The 21,498-nt window shown below is 40.3% G+C and overlaps 1 protein-coding gene across 1 annotated transcript in view; it reads right to left on the bottom strand.

Annotated features, from left to right (window-relative positions):
• Positions 1-21,190, bottom strand: part of atrnl1b (attractin-like 1b) — a 70,365-nt gene extending 49,175 nt beyond the window's left edge. The window contains exons 1-17 of the mRNA XM_044013440.1: positions 19,989-21,190; positions 15,485-15,568; positions 14,513-14,626; positions 14,286-14,414; positions 13,689-13,897; positions 10,284-10,458; positions 7,833-7,920; positions 6,694-6,955; positions 6,142-6,325; positions 5,865-6,019; positions 5,377-5,461; positions 4,713-4,927; positions 4,080-4,198; positions 3,673-3,805; positions 2,509-2,696; positions 1,148-1,361; positions 106-297 (exon numbers count right to left, since the gene is read on the bottom strand). Of these exons, the coding sequence (XP_043869375.1) occupies positions 106-297; positions 1,148-1,361; positions 2,509-2,696; positions 3,673-3,805; positions 4,080-4,198; positions 4,713-4,927; positions 5,377-5,461; positions 5,865-6,019; positions 6,142-6,325; positions 6,694-6,955; positions 7,833-7,920; positions 10,284-10,458; positions 13,689-13,897; positions 14,286-14,414; positions 14,513-14,626; positions 15,485-15,568; positions 19,989-20,239 (2,797 nt within the window). The 5' untranslated portion in view covers positions 20,240-21,190. The remainder of the gene's footprint in view (positions 1-105; positions 298-1,147; positions 1,362-2,508; positions 2,697-3,672; positions 3,806-4,079; positions 4,199-4,712; positions 4,928-5,376; positions 5,462-5,864; positions 6,020-6,141; positions 6,326-6,693; positions 6,956-7,832; positions 7,921-10,283; positions 10,459-13,688; positions 13,898-14,285; positions 14,415-14,512; positions 14,627-15,484; positions 15,569-19,988) is intronic.
• Between the last annotated feature and the right edge of the window lie 308 nt (positions 21,191-21,498).

The raw sequence follows: 21,498 nt of genomic DNA, 5'->3' as shown, positions 1-21,498 counted from the left end.
GATGAATATTGACTGCTCAGAGCAGCTTAGTGCCGGCCACCTTAATGCCAGACTATAGACTTCAGTGAAGCCTAATCTTGATTAAGTTCAGTCAAAGACACTCACCAATACAATCTCCAGTCTGCCATTCCAGACACTGGCCATAGGGAAAAGAGATGACATAGGCCGTGGAGTCGACGCAGCGCTGGGCGCTGCCGCACCACATACACTCCATGGTTGGGCTGGTGCAGTTAGCGCAGGTGGTGTGCAGCGAGCACGGCTTTTTGCAGGAAGGACGGGAACTCTGATTGGGGTTTCCTAAACATGCAGAGAGAGCAGGATGGAATAAAAAGACAAAATGCTTGTGCAAGATGCATGTGTAGAAATCTGTATTAAATGGCATTTCAGACGACCTCCAAAATGTGGTTTTAATCACATTTAGGAAAAAAAAACATTTAATCCATTGTTTTTTGTTGTGTTTGTTAGCTGAAGCCCTTTAAAATCAAAATGGGCTAAAATCTGTAAAAATCTGATTTGATTGGTTCATTACAGATCAGGTTTGATTGTTCACATTCAGAAATGCAAGTGTCTTGTCACCTGAACATGACTGCCCTTAGAAACCACATGCTTGCACACGTGTACTTTCTGCAAGGGTCATCTACAACAAGATTAGACGTCATATTTCAGAGGCCACTCAGTCCTGAAGCAGGATATTTGAAAGATATCATGTACCTTTATTTTTGCCCTCTTGGGGCTCTACAGAAATTGAAGGTATAGCACATTTGTGGGTGAGACAGTGTAGGTCAATTATGTAACTGTACATATAAATGAATATATATATATATATATATATATACACACATATACACACACACATATACATATATATATACATACATGTATATACTGAAGTGACACAAATCTGACTTGAGCATGAGAATTTAGTAAAATTTCACATTTGAGGAACATTAATTTAAAAAAAAAAAAAAAATGTCCCAACTGCAAATTAATAATTAGATATTTTTCATCTCATATTATTTTAGCCTTAATGGACATGAAACACTGTCCGTTGTCAGGACATGTTTGACATTGAATGTCATTAATGTACGGTCTTGAAGTAAAAAAAAAAATAAAAATCTTACTATACTGAACATGATTTGCATCTCACCGGTAGCTTTTTCACAGATGAGGCCATGGGCAGTGGCGGTGCATGGATTGGCTCTCAGGCCTGACACCTGAGGCTCCTCCAGGTAGGCACAGAAACCAGAGTCACTGGGCTCACCGGGCAACCAGCGCAGGCTGCTGTTAGTGAAGGGGGTCATGTCCTCCCAACCCCAGTATGACACGTTAATTTTCCTCAGGCCCACCCACGGAGACAGCCGCTGTGGAAACATGGCAAAAGGCTCAACACACGCAAGGCTAGGATACATTTTTATAATGTAGTATTAGACGGGAACTGATACTGTGTTTGCAACTAGGGACCAAAGATACCATTAAAAGTCTACTGAAATAAATTTCACAGATGTGATTACTAATTTGCCTTCAGGGTCCAGCTTTAAACAGAATAAAAAACATTATGGGAAATGGCAGCACGTCAAGGTTCTGTATGGAACAAACACACTGGTTTTCAGCCCAGCAGACAGACAACTAATGAAATCTTAATGAATACAGCAGCGTGACCAAAGTAAAATCATCACAGGATTTAACCATTTTCTTTTCCTACAGGAGAAAATGAAGCTCCGCTGAGATGAATGCTTGTCAAAATGTGCATTTCATTGTTTCCATTCAGGATGGAGAAGCTTGAATTATGATGTTAGAGTCCATTTTTCCATGAACAAATCACATTTTGTGGATTAGATTTTAGAAACTGTTCTCAATTATTCTTTTGGACCGAGTAGATGGCTTCAAGGTTGAAGTGAATCACAAAAATCCTAAAAGATGGTCAATAACAGAAACTCAATCATTCTTAACTTTCATCACATCATGATTGATTAGAAACCTCAAATTAGGAAAGGAAAATTAAAGCTACACTGTGTCTGATTTTTTTCTTTGAGTAAAAAAGAGACACAGCAGTGAGCATGTTATATACTGTCTGAGCTTATGATTGCTCTTTCAGACAGTGAGTCATTTGGCCCTGGTTTATTACAGTACACGAAGGAGCCAGAAGAAAATGTGACTGACAAAATGTTACTATGCACAAAAACAAAGCGAAAGAAGGTGTCATTATCAGTGACAAACTCATCCGTAATATCGCAGAAACAAGTCCGTCGTTATTGCACTTGTGATTGCGTCAGAGTCAAAAAAGAGAACTCAGTTTGAGACACAGACAGTGGGGAAAAAAATTATGATAAACACTTGAAAGGCAAAAATGGCATGAGCTAAAAGCAGAGCCACAATCAGACAAAATCACTCAGTGTGCATGGACTAAAATGATCCGGGTTCAGAGTTACTGAAAGACAAAAGCAATTGAGAACACACTCAACCACAAAGTTCCGGTAGATGTCATTTTATTTCAATTATTTGCGTTACCTTGTCTAGTTGCTGGAGCTTCTTCAGCTCCTCGAGCACAAAGTCCACTTGTTTGGAGTTGGTGAGAGAGGCTATGTTTCCGTTGAGGTTCTTGCAATAGTGTTGTGCATTGTCATAACTCTCACGGCTGGAGTTGATCCTCAGGCAGGCCTCCCCCACCTGGCTCCAGCCCTCACTGCACTGCTGGGCTGGAAGATAGATTTATTGTGCGGTCGATATAAAAGCACAGAAACCATAAGTCTACTCTCCTACGGCCGTTGCAGGTTGAAAATACTTTGGCAGAACTTGGAACAGGTGGGCCAAAAAAAATATAGGCCATTATACCAGAGCATTTTCTAAATACTTCTCAACAGGAAAAAAAAAAAAAAAGCCAGCAAGTAGTGAGCACAGGCATGAAAGCAGAAAGCACAGATTGTATAAAGTCTGCTTTCTCCCAAACCACAGGGGACAAAACATTTAGAGGGTTACAGTGTATGTGTGCGGCAAGTAATGTGGCCTCATTTGCCTTACAACGATGAACGATGGAGCCATTTTGGAGGCTAAATTGTCTGTTACTTACTACTTCCCATATAAATATGACTGGATGCTCATTTAGATGTAGTGTATGCATTTTGTGTTCAGGCAGCAACTACATTTCAGGAAGCACAAACACACACACAAGGTTTCTATCTTCCAATGCCATAACATATCCTTATGTAATGAGGCTAAAGGTGGCCAAAGGTAGTTTATTTATTTAGTCTGTTATCTAAACTGTGCTTTTTTTTCCTCACAATTTTGGAATGCAGCGTTATATATATATTATATCTCTTCTTGAACCTACAGTATAATCTATTTGCAGTATTTAAAAGACACGGTTCTCGATTTTTAAAAAATAAGAAGTATCAATCAATCAATAACCCAACAACACAGTAAAAGATTTCTGTGTCAGCCAACACAATTTATCAGAATTTATGTGGAAAACTGTGTCGTCACAGTAGTAGCCACCTTCATTGTACTGTAAAGGTAAAGGACAACAGAAAAGTTCTGTACATTTCAAATACAATAAGAACTAATTCTTAAAGAATGAAAAGACATTCAATTAATATTATCATTGAATCTTAAGTCTTTTATAATAAAATGTATGCATGTTTGTTTGTTGGGATTCAAAAACAGCTTCTTTCTTACCGGGCAAAGCGTGGCACTCAGACTGGTTCTGGTCCCACTGACAGTTGGGATTCAGTGAGCAGCTCTTGCAGTTGGCGAGCTTACTGCACACCTGCTCGTTCCGCACTGGACACTCCGTGAAGTTTTTCACATTCTACAACAGCAGAGGGGGAACACAGCAGAGACAGGTCGATGAGCTTTAAGTTTAACACGGCTCCGGAAGTCGTCTCATTAGTCGAATCGATGTCATTGTGAAAACAAAATCCTCTTTATTCACTATAACAATAATCTATTATTCCAAAATCCCCAGCTCACAGTATCCAGAGGATACGTGTAAATGAGTGTGTCTGTGTGTCTCTGAGTGAGTGTTTTCAGCGAGCTCGACACAAGACCAGAAGTGCTTTGGTGCCCCCTGTTGGCTGACTCACAGATGTACAGTTGCTGATAGCAGAGATGCACTTTTTGTCGTCACACCACTGGCACCCGTTGGTGTTGGCTGTACAGCTGGCACAGTCGGAGAACCGGTAGCACCGCTCATCCACCGTGACTGAAAAGAGAAAGAATGGGACCAAATACGTGTGACTTTTATGACAGCTCTAGCTAAAAGAAAGGAAATCTGAATGAAGGATTTCAAACATCAGTCACAAAAATTACACACATCAAGCAATGGACCCACAAATCGTGTGTGCCTTGGTGTATATTTGATCAGAATGAGAAAGTGAATGACAAAGTAACATAAACTTCAGTTTTCAGACAGAGCAGCTGCCAAACATTTTTTTTAATATTTATACTTCATGAATTAATTAAGATTTTATAAAGATGAGCATTTTACTAAGTGGCTAAAACCAGTTGTTGGGCACCAGGGGGGAACTCTCAACGCAGTCAGTGCTGAACTGGCGTCAGTACACAAAGTATCCCTTCAATCTTCATGATAAACTCACCGCTAATTTTAACATTTATGTAGTGAGATGACATTTTAATTCTTTCTAAGACAGAGATGAGGAAAAGCAGATTGTTCACACTTGTAATGCGTGTGCTAAAGGTTCAGGTGTTTTTCTCACCAGGTTTAGGAGGGCAGAATGGGGCAGTGATGAGGCTGCCATTAGCCATGCTGGGTTCCCAGGAGATACAGCGGCTTTTGGTCCAGATGCAGCGGACCCCTGGCCCAGCTTTGACACACCCTTCCTCTGCTAAGAAGGCTTGGCAGCTGGGGGGCCGGTACACAAGCACATCATTGAGCAGCACACCGGAGAAGCCCCCAAAGACATACATGGACCTAATGAAGGATACAAATGAGAAGAGGGTAAACAACAATAACAATGCAGGCTCTTTTTGGGTTATCCTCACAGATATATTTTCAAAACAGACATTGCCTTCACTAGTTAATGTAGATTAATATTAAAGTAAACATAACTGCAGCAAAAACTAAAATACAAATACGAGTTAAAAACTTGTTCAAGATGCTTTTGATTGATACAGAACAGCATTTTCATGTACCTCTAATGTTAGAGTTTTATTAGCAGCTTGGAGCTATGGATACTGTATAAATTGTTAACAACTCCCATTTATTATTGATGTTCAACAACACATGCACTACCCAAATATCTAATAAATAAAAAAACAACTTTATTTTTTTAATTTCAAGAAAAGAAAAATAGCATCTTAAGACCGAAGCTTTTAAAATTACTTTAATTTAATTTACTGTGTGCGTTTTGAAAGACTTACCCATTGCTAACGACAGCAGAGTGACCAAAGCGGTTGACATCTCTGTGCAGGTCTGGTTTAGGCAGACGCCTCCACTCATCACAGGCTGAGGACAACAACACAACAGAAAACCGTGTGTAAAAGAGTATTCGATTTGCCTTGGCGCTTGCATGTTCACTTTAGTTATTTTCCCCAACAAGTGCTTGCTTTTATAATTATAATCACTGGTTCTGGTAAGAAGTGGATAAGTACGAGGAGTTGATGTTGAAAGTGGGGGGAAAAAAAGATTCTAATCAATTAGGGCCCTTAAATAAGGTGGTGAAGCACATTTATTAATCATTACAAACTAACTGAAGCAGTTCGGAGAAGTTTCTCGGGCAGTAGTTTTTAAATATATTAGTTGGATAATTAGAACATTTTCCAAATCTGATGATAACAAAAAATAAATAAAAATGAGTGGATCATTACTCCGACTGGATGCTTGATGTCGAGAATATTACAAGTCATACCGATGTCGTAGCTGAGGAAGTCAGCGGAGAAGCACTTGGCGCCGTTGCTGAGCGAAGTGTCGTTGTGCGTGTTGCCGCCAAAGATGAGCAGGGTGCCGCTGAGGAGAGCAGCCGAGTGCAGGTACCGCGGAAAGCCGCTCTCTCTCAGGATAAACCTGGAACATATGCATGACGGGGAGCGTCAAGGACACACTCACAAGAATAATGCGTGACGGAGTGTCATGTGCACGGGCTAGAATGCATGATTGACAAAGAGCGTGTATATGTGTTGATTCACCATGTCCTAGTGTTGACATCATAGCGGTAGAGGTCATCGACGAGGCCGTATTTGTTGGCAGGCAGAGCCTTGTAGCCTCCGTGGACGTAGACACTGCCGCTGGCGCTGTCGTATGTGCTGCTGTGGCCGTAACCTCCTTGTGCAATCGCACCTTTGGTCTCAGGTACCAACCACGTGTTGGACCCTGATGAGAAAATACATATGAAGGGAGCTTTTAATGAATATGTTATTAAAATAAATAAATATTTAATTTTCATATTACTATGCAACATGTTCATTTTATTGCACGTGGGTTTGTAAGGAGTTGAAATAATTATGGAATAATTATATATCATTAGGTGCACTTAACAAATTCTGTTTTTGATCATTGGTTCACTCGTTACATAACATTGAAACATGTCACAACACTGGATCCAGTAACTAGGTTTACTGTTATGACAGACCTGTGCTTTTTGACTAACACAGGCCATTATAATGTGAAAGCTAATTTCACATGAATCGAGTTGACTAAGTGACAAACGAAGTGTCAAAGCTGTAAAAGCTGCGACTCACTCAGGTTGTACTCCTGAATGTTGCTGATGTAGCTGTAGATGGGGGAGTAGCCAAATATGACCAGCATGATGGCCTCGCCGCCCTCCAGCAGGACGCAGTGAGCGGAGTGACCCTCCACGGCGTAAATCTGGGCCTGAGCCGGTGGGCCAACCACGGGGTTTCTCCTCTGCCACACTCGACTGGGCACGTTAAACACCCACAGCTCGTCCGTCACGTTCCCCCAGCCGGCTTCCAGTTTCCCACCAAACATGTAGATGTCATCCTGAGACAAAGGGGAGAGTGGGTTCAGTGGTTTTCAGGGTGTAGCCGAGCATGCAGAGAGGCTGGTGATGCAATACAGTATATGAAAACACACATTATAGAGTGGGTGGTTGTTTGTCTATGTATGTGGTCCTGCGGTGGACTGGTGAACTGTCCATCGCCCTTTGTCAGCTGACAGTGGCACAGGAGGATAAAGTGGTAGAAGAAGGATGGTTATGACAGTTCCTTTTTTAAATTGTGGTTGACACTCAAATTACAAGCATTAGCATTGCTGTCTCAGCTACCTGTCAAATTCAAGATTCATTCCTCTTTCTCTGTACATCTCACAATTTCCACCCCTACTCATTTTAAAAAGGTGACAAAAAAACCACATAATAATGTAAATTGTGACATGAGCACATTTGTGAATAACACTTCTGTTTTTACTGCCATTTCTGAAACACATTACTGTAAGATTTAATATAAATAAAAGTAAACAGAACAAGTTTCTGGGAATGACTGGTCTAAATCTAGTCCCTTGTTCCTCAGAACAACTGTTTTCTCAGGAGAATGTCCACATTTCAGTGCATTTCTGAGAATAAACAGCCTTATACAGATGAATTGTTTTCAATGAAATATGTCTAAAGTAATTTTATTTTATCTCCTTACAAATTTGTCCCTCAGCTCTGAGACTGAGATATATTATGATCATAAATTGTGTCCCTTTGAAAGCAGCTGTATTTTCCTTCTGTCTGAGCGGTCTCAGACACATAAACTTTCTTCTCCTCCATTTTCACCTGATCAAATGATCCTTTCCTTCCTACGAACACTTGCTATTATCTGAATCCTTTCGGTGCCTTAAGAGCTTGAGGTATTTTCTTGTGGTTAAGTGTGTTTACCTGGTAGGCAGCGAGTGAGTGGCCATATCTTGGCACTGGGCCACTATTGATGGGAACTGTGTTCCAGATGCCACTCTCCAGGTTGTAGCTACAGAGGAAAACAACACATCATTACACACTTTCATTCATGCATAAAGAACAGAAAACTCATCAAGTTTGTTTAAACCTTATTTTAAATGAAGTATACAAATTAGGTCGTCAAGACACAAACAGTGCTCCTGTTTAACTCTGTGTTTTGCCGGGTAATTTGTGGATAAATCAATGTTTCATTTTACAGGACGGCGTGATGAACACAAGATGCCTATGGAGCCGAGGGTCACATTTCTGTTTCAATTTGAAGGAGATCTGTATTAATTTTCCACAAGAGTGTTGCACCTGGTGATGAGCAAACACGGAGCAGATGGAAAAAGCTTGTCCAAGCAACAGAAGAGGGGGAAATGTCAATAAGCTCCGAGCCATGACATGAATGAGGACAGTCAGCGCTGCATTTTAGCTGCAGAACCAACCAGGTGTACAGAATTCTAAATGATCAGTGTAGTGTTTGCATTCTCAAGTACAGCTGATAAAGAAAAAACAGTCTGTCCTAACAATGGGTCGCATTCTTCTCTACAGGAATTTGTGCAAGAGATATGCTGAGAACCTTTTCACCACTTCCTATTCTGACAATCATTTCTGAGACCAAATTTAGGAATTGAAAACAAATGCATGTTGTAGTAATAGTGAAAGAGAAGTCAATACAGTACACGTACAGTACATAAGTAACATGAAGAGTTATTATTATTATGTTCTAACGACAATAACAAAATCTATATGGGGCAGCCTGTGGCCAAGTGGAAAGGGAACTTGACTTGTAACCAGAAGGTCGCCGGTTCAAATCCCCACCCGGCCAAAAAGGGCTGGCGCTGCCACACTCCAGCCCACTGCTCCTAATTCTAGGATGGGTCAAAAGGGGATTAATAAAAACTAACTAACTTATATGGAACAATAAATAAATGAATTTCAAAACACTCCAAAGGCGCGCACACACACACTAAAATATTATTGTTAACTCTTACCTGAAAGAATTTGCATAGCTGATGATAAAGGAATCAGGTCACCTGTTCAAACAACGACTTTATCTTGACAAAACGCATGAAAATTATGTGTGAAATAATGCGCATCCCTGTGCAGTGTCGTTATGGCTTTTGTTAAAAAGTGCTGAATAAATGCTATAAATTATGTGACGATCCCTGGAGGGGGGGGAATTCAGAGTGATTTATTACAGTCTCTAAAGATACTCTAAAGAAAATGGACAATGTTATAATCAGTTTAACACAAACTGCATTTTGAGTCACGGAGATGTAATTGAGTTAAGCAATGTATTCAAATGCTCACATGTTGATTATAACGCATCAGATGCGTATTAGATTAAACAAACTCGATTGGAAGATTGAATAACAGCGTGTTTAACTCAGGCTTCTTATTCCACACATGTTACTGTTTGGAAGCTAAACAGACGACAAGACTGACAACTTTCATCTTTTCAAAACTTGAGTAATTGGGGGATACATTATTTCAGACAGACTTTCCCACCTGCCTTAAATTGTATCTTTAAAGCCCAAATGTTGCACTAACTGTGTTTGATTTTGTGTGTCTGTATATATTTATATGACCATGTTTAACCCTTAGAAAACAGCATTACATTTTTAAATCGGATTGAATTTGTGAAATTTGGAAATATGTCAAAGTGCAAATTTGCTTGACTCGTTTTTATGAACTAAAATAAAATAAAAACAGTACATTTTGTGACTTTTGCACAATTAAAAAAATACACAATATAAAATTAACCAGAACTTAGACTCAACAACACATAAGATGACGAAAAAATGGGATTTTGTAAAGCCTGAAGATATGACCTATAAACACACACTCCAGTATGTCCATACAAGGAGTTGTGTATTATTCCCAAGGCAATTTTACCAAGGGTGAGGGCACTGTTTCAACAACAACAACAACAACTTCGTATGCTGCAAAGATGCCAAAATAAGTCTAAAAGAGAGTCAGGCAATAAACGCAATAAAACTTTTGTCAATAACGACAGAGTGCTGCAGAGATGGAGAGATCATCTCAGGTCATCTCTCGTCTGTTCGTACTCGTCTGATACGAGGAGCTAAATTGGTGTTTTTTAATAACCTGTGGATAAAACTCAACACTCAAATACTTTTCCAGGGATTCTGTGCACTGCGACTTCTGCTCTTTCTTTGGGCTCCAAATTTCAGATGTATAATCCTTTGTAAGGATGCTTACACTTTACTGAGCTACCTAAATGTTGGTCTCATCTCCATGTGCTTTCTGTTTTGTTGTAAAAAAAGAACAACTAATGTATTGCAAACAAAAAACAAAACATCGTGACAAACAGAGACGATATAATAAACAGTTGAGACCTTGCAGACATGCACCGCTCTCTCTTACTTGAGAATCATCTGGAAGGAGCTGTAGTTGAAGGTGTATCCACCCACCACCCACATGACCTTTTCCTGCACCACGGCCTTATGGGACGCTCTGGCAAGTGATGTGCCAAAGGGCTTGACGCTTGGTAGGACCCAGAAGGACTCGGTAGACGGAACAGTTAGAGAGCAGTCTGGACCTACAGGACAGACAGAGACAGACAATACAGCCAAGGGTAAATAATCGATGTTGTCTCATCATGACAATAGAAAGAGTGAAAAAGAAATGGGAAAAAAACCCACACATAATGTCAATATGGTGATAAAAATTCCAAAATAAACCAACTGTCTCTGTGTTGTGGGTTGTTTTTTTCTTCCAATTGTTTTTGCCTTTTGCTTGCTAATTGTGGCTACTTCCTCTAATCTGAGTCATCTGCTTTTTCTATTGTGATAATGAACTCATGGTGACACTTCCTGTAATCTCCCAGGCTTATATTGTTAGCCTTGTTCTTCCTTTACCACCGGTTAGTCACCCTGACGGAGGTCACTGTGCTGCGACATATGTGAATTTTTATCTTTGCCAAGCATTAGTCATTATTACAAAGGCTTATATTTTTTCCACAACAAGAGCGCCTTCCTTGGCCTATTTTACTTCTTCTTTTACTTCTCTATACTTTGTTTGCATTTAACTGCATCACCCCTTCACCAAACAGCACTGCCTTGTATTTTTTTATACAACTATTTTCCAAATGATTTTACTTTTTACTCATAGCAGTATATGATGAATCTATTTGGCCCGGTTAATAACATGTGTCCTCACAGATCTGTTCACAAGAAAGTGGCATTATTGTGTTTATTTAACATGGAATTTAAATGCTTCTCCTGGGACGAAACTATGATCATATCTCACATTTGCTACACTGTATTCTAATCAAGCCATTATGCTTTTACCACGGTGACAAAACAAATGTGCCTCAGTCATTATGTCTGTGTATATTTGCATAGGAGACAGAGAGTCTGAAGAGGCTGGATGAATCACTATGCTATGCATGCAGCATAACTATTGAAAAACAATTTTATCCATTAGAAAACAGGAAATCTGTGCCCAAGTATTCAGCTTCACTGAATGTTTGATGAATTTCGTGAATTGTGAAGCAGCATGAGGCGATGGGACCTGTCTTCTTGTGGTCTTCTTGGTTTCCCTGTGCGTATTGGCTTTATAGTTAGACATTCAGAGGCAGACCGTGCTGCGATCAACCGTGAATAGTCATGAACCATTGGTGACATAAATAAAACTGTGGTTAACTAGTAGTACCAAACTTTCCCATTCACACCCCCGAGTCTAAAGTAGATACGATAAAAGGGCATCATGACATCATTAAAAGGCCACCAAAAATGCAGTTATTTATGGGAAGTGTTTAGGGTGACACCAGTCAATAAAATGTGTCTTTTCATTTTTAGATATTTTAATGCAGAAATGTTAAATATTATCTTTGATGTGTCTAAATTCATGATCACATATGTCCCAGACCACCTCTAAAAATGTTTTTTGTGATCAGATTAGAGCTGAAACAATTAATCGATTTTTTTCATGATGAAAACAAGATTTCCGATTAATTTTTGTTTGTGGACAAAACAAGACATTTGAGAACATAATTTCCAGGTTTGACGAACACCGCTCAACATTTTTTAAGGTTTTCTGATTAGGTTTTTGATAAGGTTTTCTATTTTTAACTGGGACTTTAAGGGCGGAATCTAATGCATATTTTCAAACCTCGTCATTGAAACTTTAAAGAGGAAGCAGGCTACTCTTGGACTAAAACAAAGGTTTGACCACTCCTTTAAACAAGCATGACTGGGAGGTGTGAATATGATAAACTGTGAGAAAGAATGCCGTGCAGAAAAAGAGCGTGTCGCTGTAATGATTCTGTCAGGTTTAATCAGGCCAGAACATTTGGTTACTTCCAGCTGGAGACCATTAATGATGTAGTGTCACAAGGGCATAATCCACGTGTTACCATCCTGCACTACGACACAGCACAACACAGCTGTTCACACACGTCCAACTGACATGTTCCTCATGACGTCTTACAAAATAATCACCACAGTACACGAGGGAGGAGCGATGACCTTTTTCCAGGCCCTGTTTACAAAAGTGTGTCACGAATGATTCATCACTCAGAGCTGGAAACATTAAAAGATGGTGAACTGAAACTCCTCTGTAAAACAAGCTGCTAGTCACGTATCTAAAAAACACAAGATGGAATCCATCAAGCGATAGTTGACTTTGTTTTGGTCCTTAAAAGTACTTACTACTTAAAAGAGACAACAGAAAACTTGAATTTCCCTAACAATTGCTGTTAAGGTGCCGTTTAGTCACCGTCATAGAGACGTTACAGTCACAACATGTCTATCATTTATTTGATAACGGTGTTGTGTCATAAGATACACTACCTACCAGATAAACATTACATTTTCATGCCATTTCTGCAAAAAGTGCATTCTGATGGAAATGAGAAAGACATTGTGAGAGTAAGGTTTATAGAAGACTATCATAAATCCAGATATTGTTGTTTTCCTATCATTACTTCAATGCAAAACCTGTTTTAACATCATAATGAGTGAGTTTAAGACAAAACATTGACTATTTCTTTTTAAAACGGTTGCTAAAACCACACTGGATGCAAAACAATTTATTTAATAGATTATTTCAATTTTGATCATCAGATTTAAAGATGGACTTAGATGCAACACGACTTGCAGATGGATTTTAATAGTTAGATCACATCTTATCATGTCGCATGTGATGATAAAGGCCATAATGGAACAATTTATTGCTAAAACAGTTAAATATAGATAATGACTGCACACAATGTGATTAACCATATCAGCTCCATATTTCTCAGTAAGGTGGCGCTTAGATGTCGTGTGAGCCTGCAAGATCCACACCAGCACACATGAAGTGGTTTGTTTTATGCCAAAAAAGATAGAGGGCAACAGTAACATTCTGCTATTAATAAAGTTAGATGCCTGCAGACAGGTTGAAGTATGAGAGACAAAAACAAAGAATCACCCCCAAAAATATTGCATGAGTAAATTGTGCTGCTTTAAAAACCCAGTAGTTAAATGTTTACTTGTTCCTGCACTGCTGCTGTACACACACACTTATGCTCCCACAGTCTGGTCTGATAGTATTGCTTGACAGTGACCATTTTTAGAGGAAGGACGCAGCATACGAATAACGTTACATCATTTCTGTCCATGAGATCAAACAGAGGCAGAATAAAATCAACGACGTACATACTGCAGCTTTAATGGCTACATGCCAACCCACTGATTGGTTTCATCACCAACTTTCAACAACAATGCAGTCCGTATTTCTACATGAAACATTGGAAACGATATGTGTTTGGCGAGGGTCATCTCTTACCTTGCCAGCTGTCATTGCAGACACACAGCTTCTCTCCAGTCAGGTCACAGTAGCCGTGGTCGGGGCTACCGCAGTTGTTCCTGCAGTACGGGATGTCACAGGCCTCGCCTTTCCAATACTTGTCACATTCACAGTACACTCTGCTGGCGACTGAGTTCCCAGGTGTGCATTTCCCATGGCCAGAGCAGTTGTTGGGACAAGAGTTGATCCTGGACAGAAAGGACAAAAACAAAATACTCAAAACTGATACGTAATATTTATAGGCCACACACAGACTTGGGGACTGAGGGAGATTAATGAGTAGCGTTGAGATCTTGGCAAAAGTGAGGGAGACACAAAGGGCTGGCAAAAGATGAAGAATTATTGAGTCACTGGTGCAGTAGTTTTTTAATTTCTGCAGAGGTTCTCTTGTGACAGTCTCTCTGTAGCATTAATGTTGCATGCAGAAACATGTCACCTCTCATTAAGAGTAGGGAGACACAGAAAGACATGGGAAATTCTAGATGAGAATAAATGAGATACATTCAAAAGGTGAGGGCTTCACCTCTACTTTACCCCACGCCTGTTTTAAATCAGTTGGGGAGGGTGAATACTTACGAGTAAAATATTTCAAATCCTGTCAGGTTATAGGCAGCATCACTGAAAAAGTGTAGTAGTGCGTAGCCTGAAGTCGTCTCGACCTCAGGAACGGTCTCATTTCCTCGTACCTCTGGCACGATAAGACCACTACGGGGAGAAATAAAGCAGAACATGGCATTACTTTTTCACAACTCGCCCTGAACTGAAACCATTTATAAATGTTTCAGAAACACATTTCACCTCACCTGAAAACAGCAACCAAAGGAGCATAGATCGAGTCTCCGTCATAGATGTACATATGGTCCCAACTACATTCTGTGGCAAAGTGGTTGAATCTTAACCGGAGAACTGCGTTTGGACTAAAGAGAGGGGGCAAAAACACAGCAAGACAGAATGTTTTAGGTTTCATAGATGGAAGCAGGACAGATTTGAATGGAAAGCATGATTTGTGTCCTCAGTCAAAACCCCTAAAAAATTATATAGTATTTAGAGTTAAAAAGATATTTGAAGTGTGGTTATATGAGGAATTGACACATAATCAGCACTAACAGTGCCGTGCGAGCTCTCACTCACACTTACAGCATAACTGCCAGCAGGGACACACGGAAAAACAAGATTTGAGCCATTTAACAAAAAGGCTCACCAAAATCCATTGACAAAACCAGCTATTCAACACCATGGAACACATCCACTAAAAACAGAGATTCTCTCAATGGAATTTGGTGAGAAAGAGAGAGCATTTAACTAAATTTCAACTCAGAAAAGACTCATTAGTAACTCAAACAATAATACTTAGACGTTTTTAACATTGCATTGACCACAGTAAAGGAGAATTATACTGCTCAATATGTTAAAAAAACAAAAAACATATAATGCTATTGCGTTGATCCTGAATTTACACAAATCAAGGGTGCTCTCTCCATTTGTAACCCAATAACAAAGTTTCCAAACAGCTCTGTCCTCACAGTGACCACTGTTGCCATGACAATTAAAAGCACCCACAGGTCCAGAGGTTGTTGCTTTATCTAAGCACTCGAATGCAGCTCATCACACAGATTAAAGCTTTACTTTACGTTGAATGAGTAACAAAACTGTAATTCTTTCAGATGATGGGCTTAATTTAATTTAATTACATCAGTCTGTTTACATTGTTTAATTAAATCTAGCCGCACAGGCTCAGCTTTCGGAGAACGTCGTCATTTAGAAGAAGAACTTACTAGCCCTCAATGAGCCAGGTGCACTTTGTTTTGTACTTGTAGTTAATTGGACCATCAGTGAGGTATCCTGAGGGCTCCATCAACCTGAAAACAGAAACAAAATCAACAGTAGATTTAGGACATTCAAGCACAGTAACACAAAACACACATTTACACGTGGCATATTCCAGAGCCTTTACAAATAAGATCAATTGTGAAATAGAAAAAAATAAATAAATATAGATGTACTTCATGGTTTTCAATTTCAGAGACATAATCCTTAACATAATTCAGTGTAAGTCTGAAAGCAGCTTGTGGCTGATAATGGGGGTGGGGGATTTCATTTTCTTTGAGTGTTATGCCAACTGGTTCGTCACTGCTTATAGCACCGTCACCTTGCTCTCTATGCAAGGACAAGCAGAAGTGTTCCACATCAACACCACACAAGTAGAAAATATCTTTGACCATGAATGACAAAGCTTAATTTTTGCATTTCTTTCTAGTGACAAGGAGAATCCTCTCTGTAGAGCCTGCATATCACACATGGCTTTATATTACTGTGTTTGAAAACCATTAGCAAAATCTCTCCAACTAACATTTGAAACTAGCGCAGAGTTTGAGGGGCTTTCCGTCCCTATCCCAGCACACACTGTCAACAGGTGGGACACATTGTGTCTCAGCAGGACGTCAGACTATGACGATTCAACACATCTGGAGCAGCAATGTAGATGAATCTGCCAATGTTTGAGATCAAAACATCCCTGCTTTCCACATGTTTAAAAATCTATCAACTCTGACAATAACTGATATGATAAAGTGCCATTTTGTAAAGACATTTTTGGGCGTTTAATAGATAAAACAGCTGAGCATGGGAGTGGAAAGGGGGCCAGATATGCAGCAATAGACCGCAAGATGGACCCAAACCCAGATCACTGCTCAAGGTCTCAGCCTGAGCAGGCCTTTTGTTGTTGTTGTTGTTTTTTTAACATGAGCTGCACATGTTTCACAGCAAAAACAATTTTTGACCAGTCCGAGAGTTTTTAATGATTAAAACCAGAAATTTCAGCTTCTATGTTCTGGTTCCTTGCTCCATACCACAAATAAATCATTATAACGGATCCATTTTGGACATTTGGGAACGTTGTCATTTCAACGTTTGGGAAACACTGATCAACATTTGTAGACCAAACAAGTACTTGATTAATCGAGAAATATGGCGGTTTCAATCGAGAACGAAAACAATCGAGTGACCTTTTTAATGATGTTTTTCAAAGGCAACTCCTTTGTGAAACATAGCAGACGCTCTGCAGCACAACAACAGAGGTGCGTGAGATGAAGTAGACACACACACACACACACACATCCCCTGTGACGGTGGCGTCAGTTGATTGTACTCTGCACCATCATCATTTTCTTTTAAATGAGTGCATTTCTAGTTCTGGTACAAAATATCCAGAGATTTTGGACTCTTGTGTCCAATTACGGTGCCATGCACTGCACTCGATTGCAAGAACTTAAAATAACAACAAGTTGGCATTAAACCAAAGGTCAGTGCCTGCCAACCTTAAAGATTCAACCATCTCCTGAAAAGGCCTCATTTCTTCCCAATCCCCCACTCTGATACTGGAAACTATTTCCAAAGACCACAACAGTGTGTATGCGTGTCTGTGTGTGTGTATCCGTGTGTATCCCAAAAAAATCAGAGCCCCGCACACACACACACCACCCACGGCGCTGTTCGATCATACTAAGAATCAATTGCACATAATGAGGAGACAGATTGCCTCTAAACATTTATCTCGTCACAGCGGTGCATTTTCTACTTTACAACAGCTTGTACTTGCATAAAACTCATTTAGGATGTCAAGAGATGAGACAAATAATCCATGAATCTACTCAGTGAGTATCTGTCAGCGGATAATAGCAGCGGGGTACTTTGGAAACTTCGTAAACACATAGTGGAATGAAATGGGTGGTCTGAGTAACACAAACTAAACTCTATTCTCTTTTATGTCTCTTTTACACGATGGACATGATATACCGCGAAAATTACTTTCCACACAGCAATTTTGAAAGGATAATGGAGTTATGATGGATGGTAATCAATGATGACGGCATGCATGTAATGATGTTCAGTTTCTTTCTCGATGGGCACCATAAAACATCTCTCTAAGCACTGTTGTCTTTTTTGTTGACTGCTCCCATTATAACAGCATGAAGTATATTTGATACGGCTGAGGTGTATCGGATTGATTATTCTCACGCACTTTCAAGTTGAAATGACTTCAGTTGGATCTGTGGTTTGCTGATTAAAGTTGGTAAAAGCATATATATATAATAAAAACAGCAGGCAATGACTTTGGACTGTGCACACATCATACAGCCAGGAATGATGAATTTTTCATGCTGCTCTGTGGAAATACTATCCTGTGTAAGACTATCAAGGCTCTGTGCTTCATGCCGTTCACATTAACATCATGACGTTCCAGTTTTTATACATTTTCAGATGAGCCACAGACTTGACCTTTTGGACACATCTCTCAGGACATGGACTCACACTCGTTACGGGGTGAAGCCAACATCTCGTCAACGTTGCATAGCGATGTGCAGCAGTGTGTCGCTGATCGTGTATTAACTCGGGTGCATGCGTGTCTTACTCGACACCAGGAGTTTAAAGTGTCACATTGCAGTTGTTTGTGTGTAGGTGGAGGGAGGTTATTTATTTCCTGACAACATGGCGTGATGACGGTCTTTACAAAACCTCAGATGCATCAGGCGCAAAGGGTAATAACTGTGATCACAACATCTCTGCACCACAAGTGTTCCTAAGGTGCACTGAAAAGCCATGGGAGGCGGCTGTCACAAGTCCCAATCAATCGGATGGCAATTTAATTTATACTTTACTGAAGTTTGAACATTTATTCTGTGATTGCCTGCCATTGTTTTCTCGCTTGGTCCTCCCACCTGTAGTGCTGCATTAACTCTCACCACATATGTTTTACAGCATATACAAAATCAGCTGTCTGCAGTCTTTTGCCAAAACACATAATGGATATCATTTAAAAGTCAAAACTTAATTTGGGATCATCATACAGGCTTTGAAAATAAGCATCAGGTCTGGTTAATATTTGCAAGCAGCCGAGGCCCAACGTCTGAAAAATGTGCTCAAACTTTTGAACCCCTCTGTACGGTTTATCTCCAGTGAATATGGATCACTTTCAAACAACTGACTAAAATATGCCGCAAGCAAAGGGAGAAACATACAAATCAGCTCAGGGACATTCAATCCGCAAAACCTCTGATGGATGAAGATGTTTCATCAATTTTAAGAAGATATCAAACCCCACCTTGCTTTGTCGATCTGAGATCAGAATTTTGGACTTCCTTATCAGAGAATACAAATGCAATGAATACTTAAATAAATTAATTCTTATACAAAATACGGAGAAACTGTGATTTGCATTTTTCTTGTTCTTGTTTGATCATTAATTATAATATTATCCCATATTTCCCAAATCATGACTATCCCACTTATGGAAAGTTATTCTGAGTGCTTTTCGTGCAGTGTGCAATAATATTGCATATTGTCCCATCCCAACCACTAAGTGGGTTTCCATGAGCCTGTTTTTATGTGAATTTTGATTTGGGCATGAAAAAAAACCAGTGAAATATTGCATAAAATTCATCAAATTGAAGATGACGGTAAGAGATCATCCTTCTGCATTTCACTGCACTGGAAAAACATCAGAAACAGTGTGCGACAGGAAGGATTTGAGGACTGGTGGAGAAACAACAATGTTCCTCGTCTAAGTGCTGAATAGTCAATAATAATTTCCATCATCGCAGATTTTTGACCACAATATGGGATAATATTGCACATTGTCCCATCCCAAGCACTAGGCGGGTTTCCATCAGCTTGTTTTAGGGGCATCTAAATAGAAACTCTTAGAAAACAAACTGTATAATATTAAATATCACTTAAAGGTTATGCTTGAGGTTGGAATGTTGGTAAGTGAAGTTAACTTAAACATCACTTTATTATTATTATTATTATTATTATTATTATTATTATTATTATTATATGCCTCTGGTAAACATTGGGAACATGGAATGAGGGTGGAACTGTGATTGTGAACTGATGGGGAAACCACAATATTCCTTGACTTAGTGCCAGAAGCAAATGCTACAAACGATCAATAATCATTTACGTCATCAAATTGCTCCTTCCTACCCTTCTGGTGACCCACTTTGCGCCACCTACTGTTCACGCCAGGAAACAGCAGACGATGGAAACAGTATACATCTACATATACATGAACTTCTTAAAAATGAACTTAAAAACTTCTATTGATTTTAATGGCAACCTATTGGGAGCCACAGACGGTGCTGTTTGGTGGATAAGGGGCATGTAATGTGGATCAGGTGTGATCCAGGATGACTCTATTTCTGATGTTTTAACAGTGTTGTGCTCCAGACCACAGATGGAACAGTGCAGCTCCAGAATTGATGCATGATGTACACTTACTTGAACCTCCCTTGGCAGTGCTGACACTGGTCGCCGACCCATCCTCGGTCACAGATGCAGGATCCGTTTATGCATTTTCCAGAGAGGCAGTTTTTATCACACGGTTTGGCCGGGGAGGCGTGCGTGAAGAACACAAAGTAAAACAAAACATACACCACCAGGTATCGACTGATCCCACGCAGATTTCCGTGGGTGGCCACTTTAGGTCCGAAGAGAAAGAGTTGAGTCTTACAATTCCCTGCAGGATCCATGTTTGTCCCCAGGTCTCGACCAAGCCGAGGGGAGACACCGGGGCCTTTTAGGTCTGCTCTGGGAAGAAGCCTCGTCTATTCAGGCTGTTCCACTCATAAAAAAGAAGTCCTGCATATTCGCTGAGTGTTATGCATAGTCACATTAGAGCTCGACTAACCCTGCTCACAACGCTTTGAAGAAACGGCTAGTAAAATGCAATGTCTTTGGAAACTGCTTGGTTAACCGCATGCATAGATTTGGAGTGGGAGGAATTCCCTTCACCCAACCTCTTGCTGGAATAACGTAGCGAAAAAGCAGCGAACCATCTATTAAAGCTATTCCGGGCGCTGCTTTGAAGACAGTGACATACAGCAGCTAGCACGTTATCTGTTTATTCTGCCTGTGTAAGCTTAGCGTCTCCGCTGCTCGGCATCCGCGAGGCTATGTGACGTTGCTGCGCTGATTCAGAACCATTCCTTTCCAAACGCCGTCTGAGCAGCCATTTTAACGCGTAAACAAACCCTCAGGCTGGAGCAGGGATTTGTGGTCCGGACACAAACCGCTACAGCGGAGCTGGCGACTCTTCTCCGCCGAAGAACAAAGGCGCTGCGCTGGTTGTAGCTCTGCTGCTGCTGCTGCTGCTGCTGGAGCCACAGTGAAGGCTGCCGCAGTCAACATGGATGTGGGGAGATGTGGGAACTGGAAGGCTATTCCTGCCGACTAGAGGGGGGCATTGAGCAAGCACTTTGAAGTGTTGTTGGTCTTCTCACAGCGGTGTAAGCGGCTTCAAAGATCAACTTTGGCTGGTCAAAGTGCGCGAGGGCGTCTCCTTGTGTTCCAGTGAAATAAATAAAGAAAGAAAACATCCGCTGTTGTTATGAAAACATGACCAGAAGAGGCAGCGGCGGTGGACTCCCCTCGCGCGGCGACACCAGAGACAGCTCCTCAGGTTGGAGAAAACTAAACACTGGCGGCGCATGCGCACTGCAACTCTGGAGACTGGTTCTCTTTTTAAAGGGATAGTGTGAGTAATGTGCGAGGCTGTACCAGGGGTCGTACAATGCGGCATTTAAAAACACTGACGAAGCCTGGAGACGCTTTTCAGCTCAAGGATGATCTAAACACACACTTATGACTGCTCATACAAAATATATACATATGTATAAAATAGAAATAGAAGTTTTTTTTCTCTATTTGTCATGAACTCTGCATATTAATAAATAGGGTAAGGCTAGTTATCATCTTTAGTCCGTGATGTGATGATACAATGGGCTCCCTA

Source organism: Solea senegalensis, linkage group LG18 (assembly GCF_019176455.1).
Source record: "Solea senegalensis isolate Sse05_10M linkage group LG18, IFAPA_SoseM_1, whole genome shotgun sequence".
Classification (NCBI taxonomy): domain Eukaryota; kingdom Metazoa; phylum Chordata; class Actinopteri; order Pleuronectiformes; family Soleidae; genus Solea; species Solea senegalensis.
Note: the sequence above shows the minus strand (reverse complement) of the source record. Positions and strands in the feature narration are given on the sequence as shown.